Source organism: Otolemur garnettii, unplaced genomic scaffold (genome assembly GCF_000181295.1).
Source record: "Otolemur garnettii isolate 467f Iridium unplaced genomic scaffold, OtoGar3 scaffold00009, whole genome shotgun sequence".
Taxonomy (NCBI): Eukaryota; Metazoa; Chordata; class Mammalia; order Primates; family Galagidae; genus Otolemur; species Otolemur garnettii.
Window position 1 is genome coordinate 10,829,697 of NW_003852404.1, and position 22,301 is coordinate 10,851,997.

The 22,301-nt window shown below is 38.8% G+C and overlaps 1 protein-coding gene across 4 annotated transcripts in view; it reads left to right on the top strand.

Moving 5' to 3' along the window:
- The window catches only part of APP (amyloid beta precursor protein), a 272,685-nt gene that overhangs the window by 66,178 nt on the left and 184,206 nt on the right, over positions 1-22,301 (top strand). For all 4 annotated transcript variants that reach the window (XM_023509699.1, XM_023509700.1, XM_023509703.1 and 1 more), the window contains exon 3: positions 10,859-10,988. In XM_023509699.1, the coding sequence (XP_023365467.1) occupies positions 10,859-10,988 (130 nt within the window). The remainder of the gene's footprint in view (positions 1-10,858; positions 10,989-22,301) is intronic.

A 22,301-nucleotide genomic window follows, 5' to 3' on the forward strand; every position in this document is an offset into this window, starting at 1 on the left:
CAGGGAGCGGGTCTCTGGAGGAAGTTTGAAATAGAGTAAGCTTCAGGTGCAGTCAGATTTCCAGCTAGGAAAGATAGGTGTATTTGGCTTTGTTCATAATCTCTTTACTAGATTATGGGTGTGTGCTCTTTTATTTGCTAAGTGCTTTCTTTTCCATAGTTAATGATATCTGTTCTGTTTCTTTAACCTTCTGGCTCTACATAAACAGTTGTTTTGTCTGTAGATTAGCAGGATCAAGGAGCAAAGCACACCAGTACCTGAACAAAACACAACCTGCCTCTTAGATGAGTTGAGCAAAACCATTTCTGTTGCTCAACTTTTTATTCGGTAATACGTAACTGAAGAGGGGATTCTCAGAAAATAATGGTTTCTGAAGCTTTTTGTTTTCATTCTATAGTAATATGAAATTAAAATTAAACAAAAAGCAAGCAATAGACGTGGTCTTTTTTCACATACCCTGTACACGCTGTGCTAACTACATATTGTATATACTGTGCTATAGTAAAAGCCGTAGTGCGTACTTGATCAATATTGCTTTTCCCTGTGTGCCCTTTACCTTTGTAGGCTTGAAATGAACTGACAAATCATAGGCATATAGGCACATTGTGGTTTTGGTGTTTGAAAGATTCAAAAATTTATATTAAGTGAAATAATTTTTGAATAGAGGTATTGGGTTACCAATATATGCCTATAGATATATCTTATGCATTAATAGTCTGTATTCTATAAATGTAAGGATTGGTTGGACCTACCCCTCCACTCCCCAGTTGTGTTTTTACATTTAGTACTTTGGAATTAGGATGACTTAACAATCAAACAAGGTTCTTTGACAGTATTTTCCAACTCTGAGTATAAACGTGTAGGTACGTGGCAAAAGTTTTGAGACAGACTGTGCTATGGTCCATTATTTTACTTCCAAGAAATACAGTCAACAGCAGCCTCCTTTTTGATTCACCTGTGCAAGTTTCAACTTGTTCAGCTTATTGGTGTTGCTGGGAGTTTCATTTGTTTCTGTCCTTGTAGATTTTATGTTTCTGATTTTTGTATAAATCAAAACTTTCACAATGACCTGCGTATAACAATATAGTGTACTAATATACGGTGTCAGGAGCAGAATTGGGCCAGATACAGATTACTGGGAACTATCCCTCTGCCCTGCACAATTTTACCACCATCGCTTTCACATTAGCTGGCACTGTGAGACAGCAGCTCGGCTTGCACTCCCATCACGGCAATAGCATTTCATCAGCTGTATCCAGCACCTCACTGAGATGCCCGCAGGGGAGGTTTTCAGTTCCCAGTTTTCTTTCTCAATTAAATTAGATATTCTGTTTTCAGTGTCCCCCATTATTAACAGAATTTATGTTAAGAAGAGTTTAAGATGTGACTTTCCTTTCTATTCCAGAAAGATTTTTTTAAATGTGTCATTTAAATCCAGAAACAGAAAAATGCTGTCCAGAACATCACTTTATCTTGGTTTATACACTAAAATGTAAGTCATTTAAAACTTAGAATTAATATACTCTTTGAGCACTTAGAAATGGCACTTATTTTAGTTCTAGTTTTGTCTTCTGTAAAATGGAACAATTACTAACTCATGGAGGATTCTGTGACATGCTACTGATAAAACATTTGCAGTGATGTCTGGCCCTTAGTAAACCCTCAATTATTATATATTTTTCTGGATATGTTCTTTGAAAAAGGAATTGTATATAAACTCTTTCAGAAGGTAAAATATCCATGATTAAGCTACCTCGGAAACATTTTTTTATTGAGCTTTTGAGTCTTTGTTTTATGCATCTATTTATATGCACTAGCTGCAGTCAAACAGAATACACATCTTGGGTTCTTGTCCTTTTTCACATAGAATGTAAATTTAGAAAACTGGTTGTTTCCTCTGGACTAGATTTTAACTTTTCATTCTTTTAAATGCAAAATATCAAGCATATATAAAACCAGAACGAATGGTATAATAAAACTCCCATGTACCTATCACTCAGCTTCAGTAATTGTCAAATCTAGTCATGCTTGCTCCTGGGCAAGTCTGAAATGCAACTTTTTTATCTTAACTATTCAAGGTCTCTGTCAATTCTGGGAAGACACCCTGTTGATCTGTGGCTCATTCCTTTAAATCAGTGGTTCTCAACCTTCCTAATGCTGCAATGTATTTTCATTGTTAAAAAGGGGTCATGACCCACAGGCTGAGAACCGCTGCTTTAAGTTAAGGTGTGCTAAATTAAGGCCACTAAGGAGGCCTGTAAATTAAGGTGTACTAAAGCATCACATGTTACCCATTGACTTTTGAGTTATGTATTTAAAACATCATTTTATTAGTACCACATAATTCCTAATATTTTTCAAAAAGAAATGCTTTTAAAATACAGTTAGATAGAATGAGCAATACAACCATGTGAATATAATCAACAGTACTTATAAGTTAGAGTATACTTTAAAATAGCTTAGAGGATGTAATTGGAATGTTCCTAATAAAGAAATATTAAATGCTTGGGGTGATGGATACCCTGATTTGGTTAATTCATAATATATGCCTGAATCAAAACATCACATGTACCCTAAAAATACATACAACTATTATGTATCCATAATAATTAAAAATTAAAAAGAAAAAAATATCTTTAAGAATTTGGTTAAAGGTGATCTTAAAAATAGGATGTCTAAAAAGAAAAGTGGGCAAATTATTTTCAGAATTGCAACTCAATTTCTAATTTCCATTTACTCTGTCCATTAACTTTGTTTTGGCCTTTTATTGGCCACATTTGATCATGTATTCTCGAAATAGTCTTGGTCATTTGGAAGTGAGTATGTATAAATAAGATTTTTGGTATTAATCACTTGTCCTTGATGACGTGTTTGCCAAAAAGGGACTTGGTCCCCCATTTGCTGTAATGTTAGAGATAGAGAAGAGTTTCTAGAGGACTCGGACCATATGTCTTTTTGTTGTTGTTTTGTTTTGTTTTTTTGAGATAGAGTCACCCTGGGTAGAGTGCCCTGGTGTCATAGCTCACAGCAAACTCAAACTTTTGGGCTCAAGTGGTATCTTCCTGCCTCAGGCTCCCAAGTACCTGGGACTACAGGTGCCCACCACGGTGCTTGGCTATTTTTTAGAGACAGGGTCTTGCTCTTGCTCAGGCTGGTCTCAAGCTCCTAAACTCAAACCATCCACTTGCCGTGGCTACCCAAATTGCTAGGATTACAGGCGTGAGCCACCACACCCGGCCCACGACATATATGTCTTAAAGAAATATTTTTATATTTCTGTGTATATATAACTGCATGTTCTTGGCTTTCTTAAATATCATCAGTGTCTTTTCTTTGAGTATTTAGCAACTTAAATGTCATCTTGTCTGAGATTAATACATTTCCAACTTGGAAAAACAGAGAGAGAGAGACTTTAGTTTTTTAAATTTAGAACAAAAATGTTCTAATGGTGAACATGTTTTAAGGTATTTCTGTAGTGGACAAAACTATTTATGCTACCAAGATAACTTTTTAATATGGACCTAAAATTCTTTCAACTCTAGCTCCTTCCTGTCTGTATCTGAAACTTCTTCAGCTCTCTTGAAAAAACGTAGTTTGTGTGCTGATAAATTAGCCTTTGAACATAAAATGTGGCTCTTTGGCTAGGTAGGCGGTAGGCTGCTGTTTAGATTCTGGAACCAGCTCAATGGACCCTGTTAGCTTAAGTGGGAGCCATCCCAAGCATTTTTCTCGGTGGAGTGCTTATTCACTTTAACCTACGAGGTCTTATAAAAGATGCTGTATTATTTGTATGAGTTGCCACATGTACTTGGAAGAACAATATTGAAAGGCATTGAGATGCTTGTTTTCCTCAAAAGTTCATAATCCAATAACTACTTGGAATATCTTACTTACGAGATAGATTTATAACTCAGCAGAAGCTTGATGTATACTGAATTTTCCTAAATGGGTGGGTTCTGACCTTAGGCAGAAGTAAGTCATTAACTATCAATCAGACAGTAACTGTGCAATCACAGGGTTGGCCACTGTAACAATTATATAATTACATATAAAGTGAGTTATGTTGTCCCCACCCCCACTTTTGGGAGTGTACACTCTAACAGAGCAGGACGGCTCATAGGCAGAACGGTGGGTAGGAAGTGCTCAGTGACCAGATAAAGTGATGGGCGGAAGTAGAAAAGAAAGTGGGAGAACAGAGTGGTCTGGGTTTGGAGAGCAAAGGGCCCACGCATGGGGTATAGGTGAACCAGCTTTTGAGCTGGGCCTTTTTCTTGGGTTCTGTTTAGTTGGAAGGAACATAAAGGTACTGACATAGCTTATGTATAGAGCAGGGCTTACTGAGGGTGACAGAAGCCAAACTCACTAGGTTGTGACCCACAGGAGTTAGGAGGTCACCAGGCAGCCCCTGCCGGATCCTGCCTTGTCCAAGTGTCTCCCATCTTCTCTTCTCTCTCTGCACATCTCCCTACTCTCCCTGCCCCCACCGGCTGCTTCTTCCAAATGCCTAGTTTGCATTCACCTGTGGGTTTTGACTCAGCCCACCGCTGGCTCTGACTTATCCCCACTTTCCATCAAGCATCCTCCTCCAGTGTGAGCCTGTGTGTGTCCACAATGCCTCTGAGAGAGAGAATGCCATGTATAGTTTGCTTTCCTCTGGCTTTCATTAGCTGTGGAGCTGCAGAGTTGAAATATGGCCACTAATGAGTTCTCTGTCAGGAGGCTGAGGGGTGGGGGCACCACAAAGAGGGGTGAGGGCTGGCTACCTCCTGGGTAGCCAAAGATAATGAATGTGGGGCGCCACAGGGAGGGTACAGCGGGCCAGATTGTGTTTCCTGCCCTTCAGGAAAGTGCCCTTTCACCACGCAGGCAGCACAGATATGTACTGTGAGGCAGACGGCGATAAGTACCACGAAGCATTCCTTAAGAAGGCTTGGCATTGTGTTACACGGCCAGTGGAGGAGGTTTGTCCATGAAAGGGAACCCTAATGGGCTTGGGCATTTGAAGTGTGGTTTAAAGGATCTTAGGTAGAGCGTGTTGGGAATGCAGACTGTATTTATATAGCAAGTGCTCTGTACAGCTATAATTTAGGAAGATGTGTAGGAATCAAGGATACCTTAGTTTTCTAGTAGCTGACACAGGCTGCAGTTTGCTTCTGTGTTATTTTAGGTATATGTTATATTCATAATTAACATAGCTGTAGTTATCTCAAGTCCTTTTTCTTAAATCCTCAAGGGAATACTCAATTCGGTTCCACACAAGCGTCATTTTAGAAAAGAAAAGGGGTATGGGAGTTGGGATTTGCTAATGTTTGTTGTATTAGCAGATCAGTGGCACTGCTTGTTGTGTTAGCAGTATGTGTATGTGTGAGAAAATGCATGCAAATTAAACAGCTTAAGGAACTCACATCTTTATTTCCTGTGTTAAGTTTTGAGATGCTTCCAAGACCCCTAGTGGATCCCTGTAACCATGGCTAGTATTGAACCCTATATATACTCTGTGTTTTCCTATATGTCTATACCTATGGTAAAGTTTAGTTCACAAATCAGGTACAGGAAAGGATTAACAACTGTAACTAATAATAAAGTAGAGCAATTATAACAATATGTCGTCATCACTACTATTGTGACTTGGGGGTCATTATTAAGTAAAATAAGGGTGACTTGAACACAAGCACCACCATACACACAGTCTCCCTGCCAACCAAGACGGAGTGACTAGTAGGCAGATAGACAGTGTGGCATGCTGGACAAAAGGACAATTCCGTCCCAAATGGGATGGAGCCAGGATGACACAGATTTCCTCACACTACTGAGAATGCCGCATGATGTAAACCTATGAATTGTTCACTTCTGGGGTTTTCCTGGATCATTTTTCGACCACAATTGGGTGCAGATAACTGAGGCTGTAGAAAGCAAAACCACAGCTGAAGGAGAACAGGGGGCTCCTGCAGTTCCAGCGAAAAGTCAGGAACTTATCCAGCCATTTTGACATTTGGTGGGTCTGGTTATTTTAATTTTTATTTTTGACTGAAACTATGAACAAAGCTCTTTTTCCAACATAAAAATGCTTATATGGACATACACTGGAGTTATTTAATAAAAATCTAGGCATAACATTGGGAATTTTTGTCAGAATTTGATTATTTTGTTTTGTTTCGCTGTTGGCTTTCCCAGTTGGGATTTAGTTGTACACGTGGTAATTGCTTTAATTAAAGGGCCTTGCAGTGAGCACTTGGAATAAATCGTGTTACCTTGATTGTTGCTCTTCCTCCCCCTGATTTTATTTTATTTTAATTATTATTATTATTTTCTGAGACAGGGTCTCAAGCTGTTACCCTGGGTAGAGTGCTGTGGCATCATAGCTCATAGCAACCTCCAACTCTTGGGCTCAAGCAATCCTCATGCCTCAGTTTTTCTATTTTTAGTAGAGACAGGGGGTCTCACTTTTGCTCAGGCTGGTCTCAAATTCCTGAGCTCAAGCAACACCGACCTTGGCCTTCCAGAGTGCCAGGATTACAGGTGTGAGCTGTATTATCTTTGGCAAAACCAAATTCATAACTCCTTATCAGGAAAAGTAACTGAATGAGGTTGAAGTTATTGCTTTAATTTTAACGGGCTTTATGTGGTTCAGATTTTATAATCTCTACGTCTATCTGCATATTAACACTTATCATCGTCAGTGTTCTGGAGAGAGAAAAGAAGTCACAGGAATAACACGTAAAGTATGTTCCCGATTTTATGTTGGGAACTGGAAGTAAATTCTGTGTTTCACAGATCACTCTACAAAGCTCACAGATTTGAACGTGTCATTTTGCAATTGTACCAGCTTGAAAATTGTCAAGCTAGTAAGTTGCTGTGCTGTTATTTCAGGTATTACCACAGGATTCTGAAGAAGGTGTGCAACCAATGTGTAAAGGAAATCCTTTTCTTCTACTAATCAATTTGTAGCCTGCAAACAACATGTTGGTTTCAAATTAAAAGAAGGAACCATGACGTGAATGCACCTGCTTGTGGGTTTTATAGCGAACTGGCAACTCCTGAGGAAATTCTCTGCAGGGTAGTATTTCTGAGAAGTGGCAGCCAGAACCCCTTTAGAAAAATGCAGTAACTCACGCTCCACTGCACAGAGTCATGTCCCTTGGTGTAGTCTCTGGTGTCATAGAGTTTATGACTCACGAGTGCTGTACTTATGTGGTATAATAAACAAGGCAGTGGGAAAATCATATTCCTGTACAAAAAGCCACTTCACCTTTCATTATATAGAAAAAAGCCATGGGAATATTACATTTTTAGGGGCATTTTTAAGTAGAGCACTTTATGTAACCTGAAATGTATGTATTGAGGTGTTAAGATACTTCAAAGGAAGGTAGGTTACTGGTAGTGTTTAAGAATAACTTTCTTAACCCTTATCCCAGGATTCTGATAAATCAGAGACCTTTTGGGGGGTTCTCCCAGCATACATACCTCCACCACCGAACTTATCCCACACTGCTATACTGATCGATGCCTTATTTTTTAGTGTTTATTTTTTGAAATGGACTTTATGTTTTAGAGAAGTTTTAGGTTAACAGCAAAAGTAAGAGGGAGGTACAGAGATTTCTTAGACATTTCTTCTCTCTCTACCCCATCAACACCCCCCACCAGAGTGGTGCATCTGTTATAGTCAATGAACCTGTGTTGACCTATTATAATTGCACAAAGTCCACAGTTTATATTAGGGTTCACTCTTAGTGTTACACATTCTTTGGGTTTGCACAAATGTACAAGGAGATATATGCACCACTGTAGTATCACACGGAATAGCTGCCCCCAGATCCTCTGTGGTCAGCCCCTTGGTCACTACCTCCCCACCTTGGGCAACCACATCTTTTTATTGCTGCTGTAGGTTGGCCCTTTCCAGAATGTCAGGTGACGACAGAATACAGCATGGAACCTTTTCAGATTGGGGTCTTTAACTTAGCAACGTGCATTGAAATTCCTCAATGTTTTTTCATGGCTTAATAAACCATGTGTTTTTAGCACTGCATCTTGTGCCTGGACGGACCCTGTATTTATCCATTCTCAGTGCCTTATCTTTTAATGATTTTTGTTGGGGCCAAGACCAAGGTGAGATGAGTGAGGCACTTAGGAATTGAGATTAGAAAATACTTCAGAACCTAAATGCAGTTACCATACAGTATTATTTAAACCTATTTACCCTACAATAAAACTATTTGTACTGAAAAATATGATGGATATATCCTATGATCTTCCAGTTAATAGAATTATTTTACTTCTAAGGTATTTTTTTTATCATATCAAAGCAACCAACTCGACGTGGGACATCACCTCCGTCTTTACTGACTCACAGGCATACAAACTAGTGGAAAGACAAGAATCTGTCGAGGGATCTGTGCAGTACTTGGTCTGTCCAGATTAGTTTTCATGTGGGGAGAGAAGTTCCGCAGAATCTCTCAAGCAGTTTAGTCATCAGTTGAAAGTCCTCCAAGGAACAGAGCTATTGGGAAACAACGGTGTGTGTGATGGGAAAGAAGAGCTCCCTCAGCTCTTTGGAGGAAATAACTTTAAAAATACTTAAGTCTGAGTTTACTTGGTACAGTTAAGAATTAAACTCGTAAATTTTAAAATTGCTTTTACATCTGAAATAACCTAATCTGATGCTCTGGCTTAAAAAATTCTTTCATGGAATATTTTAGAAAATCAAAAGTAATGGGAAAAATCCATGATAAGCAAAATATCACAGTAAATAAACTCAGGATCATGCTGAACATTCTGAATGCCACTGTCAGTCATGATCACTGTTTCCTGTGTCCTGTAACACTGCGCACACGTATTTTCTTCTTGTTCAGAAACCTGATTCTCCCCTAAAGGCAGGCACTACCTCCCACAGCCTTCTTAGGTGGAAGTGCTTTCCTCATAGTCCTCATAGGTTGTGCCAATAGGTGGGGATGTCCTCCTCCCTCCTCATTTTCACTTCCAACTCTCTCTCCCCTCCTCCTTCCTAAATCCCCTCCCAATGCCAGCTGCCAGCTGTGAAGTGCAAACTTTCAAACTGGATTGCCACCCTCCTCTGCCTGTTGGTGTCACTTCTAAGGCTTCTTTCTGCCTCAGTGGTGTCCCCGTCAAACTCTGAACATTTTGGCTCCGGGCTTCCTTTTGTCCAACACAACTGCTCCTTTCGTGATTCTTCAGTGATTTTACTGTCTTCCTCCGTGATCTTTCCAGTGCTGCAGTTTCTCAGTCTCCCAGTTCTTCTCCTTCCAGCGATCTGGCCTTCCCTTCCCTTCCCTCCTTCCTTCTGACAGAGTCTCACTTTGTCACCCTTGGTAGAGTGGTGTGCTATCATAGCTCACAGCAATCTCAAACTCTTGGGCTCCAGTGATCCTCTTGCCTCAGCTTCCCAAGTAGCTGGGATTGCTGCTGCCCACCAGAACCCCTGACTATTTTTTACAGGTGAGGTCTCACTCTTGCTCAAGCTGATTTCAAACTCCTGAGCTCAGGCAATCCACCTGCCTCGGCCTCCCAAAGTGTTGGAATTATAAGCGGGAGCCACCACGCCCAACCACCTTCCTCACTCTTCCTCACCCATTCCCTCCAGTGGTCATATGATGCTTCTTACAATGACCAAGAACTGCAACTCCTCCAAAATCTTATTTTTAACCTTCTGACTCTCCAAGTACTACTTTCTACCACTTCACTTTCTCAGGGGCCTCTATGCCAAAAATTCTTTAGCTCACACCAGGATTCAGACTCCATAATTTAAACCCCCTTAACTGTGTGTAGCTCCCCTCATGTTCTCACTTTCCCTGCTTTAGGTCTCACGCTGGCCTTACAACTGTCCCCTTGCTTGTGCCCCCAGCTCTTTCTTTTCATTGTTACATTTCTGACAAAACAGCAACTCTAATAAAATGCAAGATTTGTGCAAGGGAAACTTCATTTTAGATACGGATTTTGCATTTCTAGTTTTCTTCTAAATCCCTACTCAATAAATAGAAGTGGTTTGATATTTCCCAAATATATTTTACTTGACCAAGTTTCACATTCCATTTTAAGTGCTCAGTAAACCCTGGCTTACACAGAACAGTATAATAAAAACAAAGGGCTGTACTTATAGAGGGAAGGGAATTCATTCATTCATTTTTATCTAAATGACATCCTTAAGTTGGATATGGTGACATGCACCTGTAGCCCCAGCTACCAGGGAGGCTAAGGCAGGAGGATTGCTTGAGCCCAGGAGTTGGAGGCTGTAGTGTCATGATTATGCCTGTGAATAGCCACTGTGCTCTAGCCTGGGCAATGTGGTAAGACCCCATCTCTAAAAAATAAAGTATAAATAAAAGGTGAAAGTAATAACACTCTTGATAACTTTTGGATAAATTGTCATATACATTATTTGGAATAATGGGAAGGGTTTATAGAAAGCTTGCAGCTTCATATCTTATATATAAAATGCTTGTCCAGTCAGTGAGATATGAGGGGAGGTTGACTTGAAGTAATAACAATCTGAGGCATATCTACTATAACATTTAGGACACTGACATCTCTACACTAGTTTATTCTGCATTGAAAATGACGCCAGACTTGTAAGAATCCTCTCTTTCCCCCTCTTTCCATTTTTCTCCGTAAAGTAATATTTTAAGTCCAAATGCATGTGATACAATAAATACTACCTGGCTTTGTGTTTTGTATGGAATGTCTTGTCACTTTTATTTTTCTTTTTACTGAATTTCTTTAGCTTGGTCAGCACCAGGGCAGGATGGCAATACCTTGTAATCACGGTGGAGGTTTATTGGGTCCTGGTGGATCCCCACCCCTGCCTCCAGTAACAGTTTACCTTTTTGTGTGTGTGCCCTCCCAGGTCTACCCCGAACTGCAGATCACCAATGTAGTGGAAGCCAACCAACCGGTGACCATTCAGAACTGGTGCAAGCGGAGCCGGAAGCAGTGCAAGACCCACGGGCACATCGTCATTCCCTACCGCTGCTTAGGTGAGCCAGCCAGACTGGCCTTCACTGTGGTGGCCTGGTCTTTGGGGATGAAAAAGAGGACGCTCTTATTGGGTCACATAATAGACTTGTCCTTCAGCGTGTCACTGCTGTTGTGGACTCCTGTGGTGCAGTTCTGTGCTCTGATGGTATAGGAGCAGTATTTTTGGGTTTCCTGACTCAGAGTGAATTGACCCAGGGTGTTTATTAAAAATACAAATTCCTGGGTCAGTCCCAAGACTGAAGTATGGCTGGTGGTGGAACCCAAGAATCCACATTCCACAGATGATTCTCATGTATACTAATTGGCTAGACTTGTGGAATTAGGGCCTGGCTTATTACCTCCCATGGACTTCATAGAAAAAAAAAAAAGTCTAATGAGGCTCCAGAATTTTGCTGATTTCTTACAAAAGTCTCCCAGAGCAGCCAACTAAATATTCTTCCTGTTTGGTGGTGGTTGACAAATGGAACTTGGGAAATTTTTTTCCCCTGTTTACATTAAACTAGAGGGAACAATTTGATGACTATAATGGTTTAATGTGTTTCTCTCTCTAACCTGAAGTTCACTTGAAACTTTTGTTTTTGAAATTGAGTAGTTTTATGTGGTATCGTGCTCTTTTTTCCTCTGGAAGCATGGCCATAATTCATCTGTAATCTGACTTAGCTGTTAGTCTTTTCCTAGTTGATATTTTTATGTGACCAGGCATTGTGGAAATCAGTAGTCTTTGAACTGATATCTTACATCTCGATGTTTGTTTCAAGTTAATACATTAGTAGGAAGATTGTAAATAAGGATACAGAAATCTGTGTATGGAGACAGTGGACAAATATTGATACGCATTTTGCAATCTGTTGACTTCTTATAAAGGTTAAAAAGTTTTTACAAGAAATTCCCAAGAGAAAGTAAGGATATTACTGGAGATTTTGGAGATCTGTATAATATTTGGTCAAAAATCAGTGCCATAAGAGCAGGTTGATTACTGTTCATGTATTATAATTTGGGACATAAATAGAAAACACTGAACATCAGAATGAAGAGTTCGTCTGGTGGATTTACTGCACACAGTATAACTGATGAAGGTGCAGAAAACCAGATTCTCAAACATTCGATTGTTCAAGAGTTTCTTCATTTGTTTTTATTTCTCATTCCTAATATTTTACAAGGGCTCTATCCCTTTTCTTGTCTGACTGGTCAAGAAATGAGGATTTAATCATATAACAATAAGTATCACTGAAATACTAGATATGGAGTTCCTGCTTCAAGAAAATGTAGAGGTCATTTATTTCTAAGAACTGTCCATTTCAGATTAACTTAGTGTACCCAGAAACAAACACAGAGACGTGTGTAGTCCAGTATACATTAAGAGAAAGGAGGTCATGAGTCATTTAATTAAGTGGATTAGTCCTTGTTAATGATTTGTTTCTCTTGGTTCCCACTTGGCTGTTCTATGAAATAGTCCAGATACATTTTCATTAGAATGTAACTCAGGAGAATAGGCACTAGGCCTTCAGACAAGCATTATTGCCTATTACACCTGGTAGGACCCTCAAAACTGTGGTCATCTTTCAAGAGGGAACTTACATTTGAATTATCATTTTATGTAGATCTTCTTGTTTTATAACTCTACTTAGAATTGGAATTTAGTAACAGATGAAATCCACATTAAGATTGTAATATACCACCTACTGCCAGTAGTTCTGGTGACTATCCTTTATCTCCAAATCAGCTAATTCTTCTGCTAACCACTTCCTCTGCCCCTGTTCCCTAAAACTCTCCATCTCTAACAAGCTCTCCTCTTGTAGCAAATATGAATTAAAACTCCAAGTGGACGAACACAGTGAGGCATAAAAGATGTAAAAAATGTCTACAGGTCAAAATAGGAATTCAAAAGATTTTATGAAATGACATGAAGGCTATGTTAACCAGTTTGATGAAAATATTTCAAATTGTATAAAACACCACACTGTACCCCAGAATTGCATTAATGTATGTAGTTATTTAATAAAAAAAAGATTTTATGGTAATATGATTAGACACTTATTTGTTTTATTGTGATCCAACTTCATTATGTACCATTTAGGGAATTACATCCTAAGTGGTGTGATTTTTAATAATTAATCTCATCTATCAAACACTTGTTTGATAGTAAAGTTGAAAACCTCTCCTACCTTATATTTTTAACCACTAAGGAAGGAGAGACACTGCATAATGAAGCATTCCACTGACCAGTTCTTGCCGAGCAGGGTGGAGAGGGTTTCAGGAGAAGAAAAGGAGAGAAGCCCGTACAGTTTTCTTTCTCCAGGAAAGTGTCAGTCCCTGCCAAGGCTCTGCCATCACCAATTACCAGATTTCTCTTTCATTTTTGCAACAGATTCTGAGCTCCTTGACGGGGATGTACATAGTTCAAGAAGACAGGTCATTTTGTGACATATTAAGCAACTTTCTCAGTCTGGTTTAGTATCTGATATGAAATGAGCATGTTGAGACTAACTCTTCCTGGCTAGTAATGGGACTAGATATTCATTAGATATCTCTATAGGTACTTGGCCTATTTGAATCATTTATCATGTTTTCTCATTTTATGAATCTCTGCTTTTTTCCATTGGACCTGAAATCAGACTGTAATGTGGCCAGTAACTCTTCTTGGCTAGTAATGGGACTAGATATTCATTAGATATCTCTATAGGTACTTGGCCTATTCTCATTTTATGAATCTTTGCTTTTTTCCATTGGACCTGAAATCAGACTGTAGTGTGGCCAGTCGAGCATACACTACTTCACCATTAGCTTGGATTAGAATTAAAATAATGTGAGTACAGTTTAATTCTTAGATAGTGGCATATAAAGGTATTATACAAAGTGTACGGGCTCGGTGCCTGTGGCTCAAGCGGCTAAGGCGCCAGCCACATACACCTGAGCTGGCAGGTTCGAATCCAGCCCAGGCCTGCCAAATAATGACAGGTGCAACTAAAAAATAGCCGGGCGTTGTGGCAGGCACCTATAATCCCAGCTACTTAGGAGGCGGAGGCAGGAGAATCGCTTTAGTCCAGGAGTTGGAGGTTGCTGTGAGCTATGAAGCCATAACACTCTACCCAGGGTGACAGCTTGAGGCTGTCTCAAACAAACAAATAAAACAAACAAAAAAAAAAAACAACAGTGTATGAAATAACCCTGGTGAATTTGCATAGGTGTGTCTTGTATTTCAGGAAAAGGATTTAAAAAATGTGGGTGTCTCACATGCATTTTATTTGTACTAATATAGCCTGGTCCCAACATTGATTGTCCTACTGTCTGACTTCCTTTTTCCCTTTCCCTTTCATTTCTTCATTCTTTCCTCTTCTTTTCTTCCCTTTCCTTCAATTTCTTAATCTCTTACTCATAGTGATATATTAAGCCCTTTGTAATTGGGCTTAATTGCGTAGGGCATGCATTGAAATACTTCCTCTGTGAGAGGGCAGTGCTGATTCTGTTAGTCTCACTTCACAGGCTATATGTGTATATGAATGTGTGTGTGTGTGTGTAGAGAGAGAGAGAGACAGAGAGGTTGTATCTCTTACTGTAACTCACCCAGCTATTAAGTGGTAGAGTAGGCACCAGAGGTTAAGCTCTTTGATTCTGGTTAGACACTGAATCTCACTCTCTTACTCACCACCTCACGCTTGGGTGCAGTGGTGTCATTGCAACTCACTGCAACCTCAAGTTTCAGGGTTCAAGTGATCCTCCTGCCTCAGCTTTCTGAGTATCTGGAACTACAGGGACATACCCCCAAACCTGGCTAATTTTTCTCTTCTTTGTAGAGATGGAGTCTCACTCTTGCTCAGGCTGGTCTGGAATTCCTGGGTTCAGGAGACCTTCTCAGCCTCCCAAAGTGCTAGGATTACAGGCATGAGCCACTGTGCCTAGTCCATACTTTTGATTCTTGGCTGGGCACGCAGCGGGAGAGAAGCGGGGCAGTCAGAAAGTGAAGCTTCCTCTGTGTTTGCAGCTGGTCTCCATCACTCACTGCCTGACTCTGCCCCCTGTCACATGGGTGGGGCATTAGACTCTCATGGGAGCCTGAACCCCACCATAAACCACACGTGTGAGGGATCTCGGTTGCTACTCCTTGTAAGAATCTAATGCCATGAACACCCCTATCTGGAAAAATCATCTTCTAGGAAAGTGATCCTTGGTGCCAAAGGACCACTGCCTTAGAGTATATTAAAAAAAAAAAATTGTATTAAAGCAGATATTTACCTTATTTACAAATTTGAACTATAGTGGAAATGGTGTGAATTAGAGGCAGTAAATAACTACTTTTTAAAATACAAAGGATGGTGTGTTGATAAAGGAAACAACCGTGACCCCTGGTATAGGATTAATGTCCACATGATAATATTTTCTACCTTCTAGTAGTCATGGGTAACATTCTTTCATGTCACTTACTGCTTGAACAAAGGATTATTGTTCAGTATTAACGTTAAGTACTTTCTCAAACCTCTGACTGTATCCAAATATATCTTTTAGACAAAAAATTATTTTTACTGACCTAGAAAACAAAATACGGTTGTCTTAAACATTAAGCATATTAAAATTCAAAGCAAACCTTGAAGGGAAAAAAGTGACTGTTATTTCTGGCATGCAACCTTCCTAACCTCTCTATCAGATGAAGGATCCAGTGTTGCACTGGGTTATTTTCCTCTAAATGGTGTGTTTGCCTTGGACAGAGCTGCTCTGCAGTCCCTCGCATTTCTTGTCTGGGCAGGGAAAGTCTATCAGGTTGTTTATGCCACTTTCTTCCCATGGGGTAGAAGATTTCCCTTGAGAAGGAGTTGTGTGTGTTTCATCTTTTGCTTTTGTTAGTACCTCTGGAACCAGCGTGTAATATCTGTCTTAATCATATGAACATTATATGATTAATCTCATGGAGGATTCAAGCATATCATTATTACTACCTAAGGAGAATATTTTCTTTGCAAAGCTTTCAGCTCCGTTCCATTTGAGTCACTACTCTTCATGTTGAAATTGGACTTTTCTGCTTGTCTCAGGCCAGCAAAGGCAAGGGACTCCTATATCTACAAAAGCAAGATGAATCACTTTTGATTTATATGGGGCAAAGTCAGGTTAATAGCTTAATCCAAAATAAGAATCGGAAGAATTCCTTCACCATTTCATTCTGTTTCATTTTTTAATCAAGAATTTCCAAACATGTGAGTAGTAATGACCTTATCAGATATGGTGAGAGGAGAAATTAAAGATACTCAATTTGTCTGAATTTTGCTTTAATATTTTAATAGGGAAAAGCCTGCCTCGTTTTCCAGGTTGCTCCTCTGGCCTTTGTGTGAATCATCTACGCCCATCTCAATCTTGTTCGGTGTGAAAGGGTGTATTTGGCTACTGGGGGAGTGCACAAGGTAGTTCTTTGGATTTGTGATGAACAAATCATCTCCTGAGAGACGTCAGCCAATACAATGTTCAGGAATGTTACGTGAGACTTTGCCGAACTTTAAGAATGGGGGTAGGGACGGAAGGACATTTTTACTGTAGACTCTAAGCATCGTGTACACACCTAGTTGTCCCAGCAGAATAATGCAACATGTTACAGAGTTAGTGCCCAGGACTCTAGTCCCCGGGATGCATGTGCTGAGGCTACACGTGTGCTACACCGAGGGTGGTACTTCCTGAGCCTGGCCCTTTGCACACAAGGATGAAAATTCAAGAATGTTCTATTTCTTAAAGATTGTCTACATCATGATCTCATAAGGAATGACCTGAATCTCTGAGCATTTCCTCATCAGGGAAAGGTAATTAGCCATCCTTGGAGAGATGTCAGACTTTTTTTTTACATGGTCTTCCAGGTAAAAAGAAGCTCTTTGAGTGCTCTGAGTTAATCATGCTGCAGAACCGGTATACAAAGTCTCATTCTCAACTAAGTAAAAGATACGAACAGAAAAGAAATGTTACCAGTGTTTGTCGCCAAACAGTGGGATTATAGGTGATTTTGGTTTTAGTTAAGCCTTTTTCTATAATTTTGTATAGTAAGTGAGTGGCTTTTATTATCAGCAAAAGATAGACTATGAAATCATTATGTAAGATTTTGTACCTACCACCCAAGGTGATGGTGGCAGAAAGACAAAGGACTTGAAAGAACACACAGAGTGATGGTTAATTTGTTCTATCCCCTGGCAGTTGAGCTTTAAGAACTTCATACAGTATTAACTTATCATAGGAAAAAATATTTTTAAAAATACTGTACTGTCAAAGCAAAAGAAAATACCTCCATTTTTATTGTCTTCAACCAAATTTAAGTAGCATTAAGCGTCACTAATTCCTCAGACAGATCCTTGATCTTGTTTAGTTTTTTCTTCCTAATTATTATATCTGGGAGCGACATTTGCTTCAGGCTGGACTGATGAATGGGAAGAACTTACAAAATCCGGTAAATCCAATCCAGTGAGGAAGGGCTTAGGCCTCCTCCCATTTCAGGAAGCAGGAAAACCTATAAAAAGTTTTTTTCATCCACCAAGGCTGGTTTTTACGCTTCTTTGTCCTGTCTCAACGTCAACATTGCCTCTAGCTTGATTTGCTTTCTAAACCTTGTGATGGAGGATGAATTAAGATTGACTTCTTTAAAAAACTAAATTTTGAAGAGGAAAAAAGCACAGTGATTTTTGTTGACTCCGTTTCCAGTTTAGTTTCTGCTTATTTTCATTATTGTACCTGCTGTCATGTTTTCTTTCTGAGACTTTTAACAAATAAGGTTTGGCTGATAAGAGCCCTTTTAGTGTGGGAAACTTAGTTAAATCTTTAATTTCTTTCTTTCCTGGAGCTATAACCAGGTGTCATAAAGTGATAGAAGTCATTAAAAAGAAAAATACCAGATTGTTTATTGCAGCCCAATTCATAATTGCTAAGCCATGGAAGAAGCCCAAGTGCCCATCAACCCATGAATGGATCAATAAATTGTGGTATATGTACACCATGGAATACTATGCAGCCTTAAAGAAAGATGGAGACTTTACCTCTTTCATGTTTACATAGATGGAACTGGAACATATTCTTAGCAAAGATGTCAAGAATGGAAGAAAAAGTATCTAATGTACTCAGCCTTACTATGAAACCAATTTATGGTTTTCATATGAAAGCTATAACCCCCAATTATAGCCCAAGAAGAAGGGGAAAGGGGAGAAGGAGGGGAGAGAAGGGAAGGATGGGTGGTGGGAGGGCGATTGGTGGGACCACACCTATGGTGCGTCTTACAAGGGTACATGTGAAATTTACTAAATGTAGAATATAAATGTCTTAATACAATAACTAAGAAAATGCCGTGAAGGCTATGTTAACTAGTTTGATGAAAATATTTCAAATTGTATATAAAACCAACACGTTGTACCCCACGATTGCATTGATGTACACAGCTATGATTTAATAAGAAAAAAAAAAAACTTTTGAAAATTTGTTGTAATGCCCAGTGAGTGTGCTTTGCTGATATTTTCTTAAGACAGAATTCATAGATGTGTGAAAGGCCCAGGTGGTAACGTGAAAAAAAAAAAACCTTCAAGTGTTTGATAGGATTTTCTTCCAAAGCTTCATATGTTTTGTTTTTATTGTTTTTAACAGCTGTATAACTGTTTCCTATTTTGCAATCTGCTTTTTCCACCTAACATTTTATACTACTTTGTCTGTGAAATCAAATATTCTGGAAGAACACATGCAGCACCATGGCAGACACTACAGTGTATTGGTTCTTTATTTGTGGTCATTTAGGTGGTTTCCTTTATGTCGTGGTGATTGTTATAAATGATGTGATAAACATCCTTGTAGATACATCTGTGTTCAGTTGATTTTACAAAGTTATTGGCTGACAGCCTTAGAAATCTTATAATTGCTTCAGTAAAATATATGTGCTGTTTAATTGTTTATGAAAGTATGGAGGAAAATTTTAGTACTGATTTGCGATCTTGAGAGTTTAAAATAAGTATAGGTATCCCTATGCATTTTTAACTTAAGGAGTTAAAAAGTACCTATAATTTGTAATTAAAGCCATTTAAAATAATTAAGTTTATTTTTCTAATTTCAGATTAATAGGAGGGTACATATGGTTAGTTCACATTGTTGGTAAGGTAAAGTCTGACTTATAGTTGAGCCTTTCAGCCAGGAAATGTGTCACATACCTATATATTGCACCTGTTGGGGGGAGCTTGCTGAGCCTCCCCGCCTTTTTGAATTTGGGTTGATCTAATTTCAACTTAGTATTGAGTACATGGGATGGTTGATTTGTCATTCTTGAGATACTTAGGAGAATATTCTCCAGATCTTTCCAGGTAAATACAAAAGATGTAAAGTCATCTTTTTTATGGCTGAATAGTATTCCGTGGTATAGATATACCACAGTTTATTAATCCATTCATGAGTTGACAGGCACTTGGGTTGTTGCCACGTCTTTACCATTGTGAACAGAGAGGCTATGAATATTTGAATGTTAAACTATTTGAAAATTTTCTCCAAATTTCCAACGTAGGAAATAGTTAATTGACTACTCAGGGAAATAAGAATTACAAAAATGACTAATGAAAGGTCAAACTTACATATCCATGGCATAAATATTGATTATGTACAGTGTATGAGCCCTGGAGATGGGTGAAATGTGGTCCCTGCTTTTAAAGAGTTTATGATGTATGCCTGAATATAGGCGATTATAGTAGAGAAATCGAAGGAAGACTTGGCAGAAAGTGGCATTTTAGCTAAGATTTTAAGGGTAGGGGCAAAAATGGAGATATATTTTAGGTATTTAGACAAAGAGTGGGCCAAGTTCAAGGTAGGAGCTGAAAGGATACGCGTAGAAGAATGTGGTTCACTGGTTTCGGGAAGAAGAGGTAATTGGTCATGATAAGGGTAGTTTTTAAAAAGCATTGCCATTTTCATTATAGATAGCGTTTTAACATTTAGATTTATATACAGATTATTTTCAAGCTGATATTGAATATACACCTCCTTTATGGATATTCATGGTACTTTTTGGGTTTTAGCAATTAAGTTTAGAATTTCTGAGGAAAGTTTTTTAAAGCTATTAATCCAAGCATTTTTTAAAAATTAGTAAACCCTTGGGTAGGACATCGTCTGCTGCTTCACTTAGTCATGCTTTGCCACTTTTATATGGAATATCAGTGCTGGTGAAGTTGGATCACTAACTGGATGTGTATTGTAGGTTTCACCAAGAGATACTGCAATAGGAAAATAAAATTGGAGATGATTTTGGGTTATCAGTACAAGGGAGTTATGACCCCTGTATTTTGCAGTTTGGTTTAGTAATGATGAATAAAGCATATTTTGTGTTTGAGTTCTTTTAGAGACTGCTTGCGTGTTTTTTCCATAGACAGTAGGTACAGGGTAAAAAATACAGACATTAGCATCCACAGAAGAAAAGTCACATATTTGAAATTTCACATAGACATGGTTACATTTTCAGCTGTTGTTGCCTACTTTATATGGAGGAGACAAAAATGCCTTTAGGTTTAATCATGTTAGCTGAACACAGTGGCTTTCTGTTGAGTTCTTTTATTTCTTTCTGTGTTAGGGAACGGACGGTCATGTTAGGTTTTGTAGTTTGAAACAAACTTTCCTGGGCCAGCCAGTAAGCGGTTGCTTCTGCTTTACATCTGTACAATCCAGTCTTGGAAATCAGATCATTCCCATGACATTTCAGCTTGCTGTTTTGACATCAATTTAATATGGAAAAATAATGTTTTCAGCTAATCTCTAGCTCTCTTTTTACACAGAATAGTACAGGATACACACATTTTGATTATGTGGTTTGCTTTTGTACATTTTAAGTCAAAGTTATAAATGTGCCCTTCACTTAGAAGGCTGTGTCTCTTTGCTTTGCTATTTTCTCTTTTGTTTGGAGGTAAATGATTACAAATGATTAGGATAGGTAATTAAGGAAGAAAAGGGACTTTGATCAATGTTCTCTTTTTACTCTGGCCGTGTGCCGCCTGCCTTCCCTCCCTCACCCAACAGAGAAAAGAAACCTTTCCCCTCTTTAGAACTCACTTCTCATAACATTTCCCAAAACAAATAAACTTGAGATCCTGTCTTGATTTTTTGACTATTCAAACCAGTAAATAACTTTGCCAATGGCCATGGTAGAAAATCCCAATTTTGTGTAAACAGAACCCATGAAAGACGTTGGGATTTAGGGATCCCAGTTTAGTGTCATGTGAATAATTGGAACTGATGAAGAGTATGAAATGTAAGGAATTTTTTTTAGGTGGTATAGGCAGCTCTCATAGCTCCTGGGGTAGGAAAGTGGCTTAAATGCCACATAAAGTGGCATTAACTGAATTTGGGCCTTTACCATGAAACCCACATTTCTATTATGATTTAAACAGTGAAATACCTTAAAGTTAGTTATAGAAATCACATATAAAATACGTTAGACACAGACTTATCACTGTGACAAGTTATAGGAAACTTTTGATGTATTTTTCCTCTGGGAAAAGAGCTAAGAAATGCTTTTTTCTAGTCTTAAAATTTTTCACTGTTAATATTGTGATTTAGGTACAGTATCTTTATAATAATTCCAGTAGCATCCATTAAAGTATAACTCTTCATTTACTTAGTATGAAGAGAAGAGTTAATAATGTTTAGAATACTGAGATGAAATTAGGAAGAATGTTTTTCCTCAAGTATTTTAAGACTTATTTTAAAAGTTATTTGATATTTGTATTTAGGTAAGAATTGACTACAAAGCAGTGAGGGAAAAGTATGATATTTGTTTTTCAGTTATACACAGAAAGAGCATCCGGGATGTAAGAAATGACATACAGATGAATCTAAAGCCTGATTCAGAATGTAGTTTAATTTCAATATCAAAGGTTGCTATGAAATGTTCAGATTTTAGTACTTGATGAAGAAAGCTCTCAGTACTTGTTTTATTCTACAGTCCAGAGATAAATTATGTTCTGTCTTTTTTCTCCTGGTGGTTACTGAGTGGATTCATTACATTGTCCCTGTCTTCCATATCCCTTGATAAATTTCAGCTCTTGCTGGTGACGCATCCTGGGAGTGCCTGTCTGTTTTTTCCCTCCTGTCAGTGAGTCTTTGGCTTGAGTTTTGAAACCCCCCGGTGATGGCAAGTCTCAGGGCAGCAGCTGTGCGACAGTCTGGAGAGAGGCCTGTGCAGATTGGAGGAGAAGGGAGCAGGTCCCGGGAGGGAGGCCTCCGGGAAGATGCACTGCGGGGCCCACTGCCTGCCTTCGGGGCTCGCCTGCACTTGGCATGATTTCCAGGTTCTGAGGGGGAGTTTGGGAAAAAAATAGAACTGATGGGTGTAT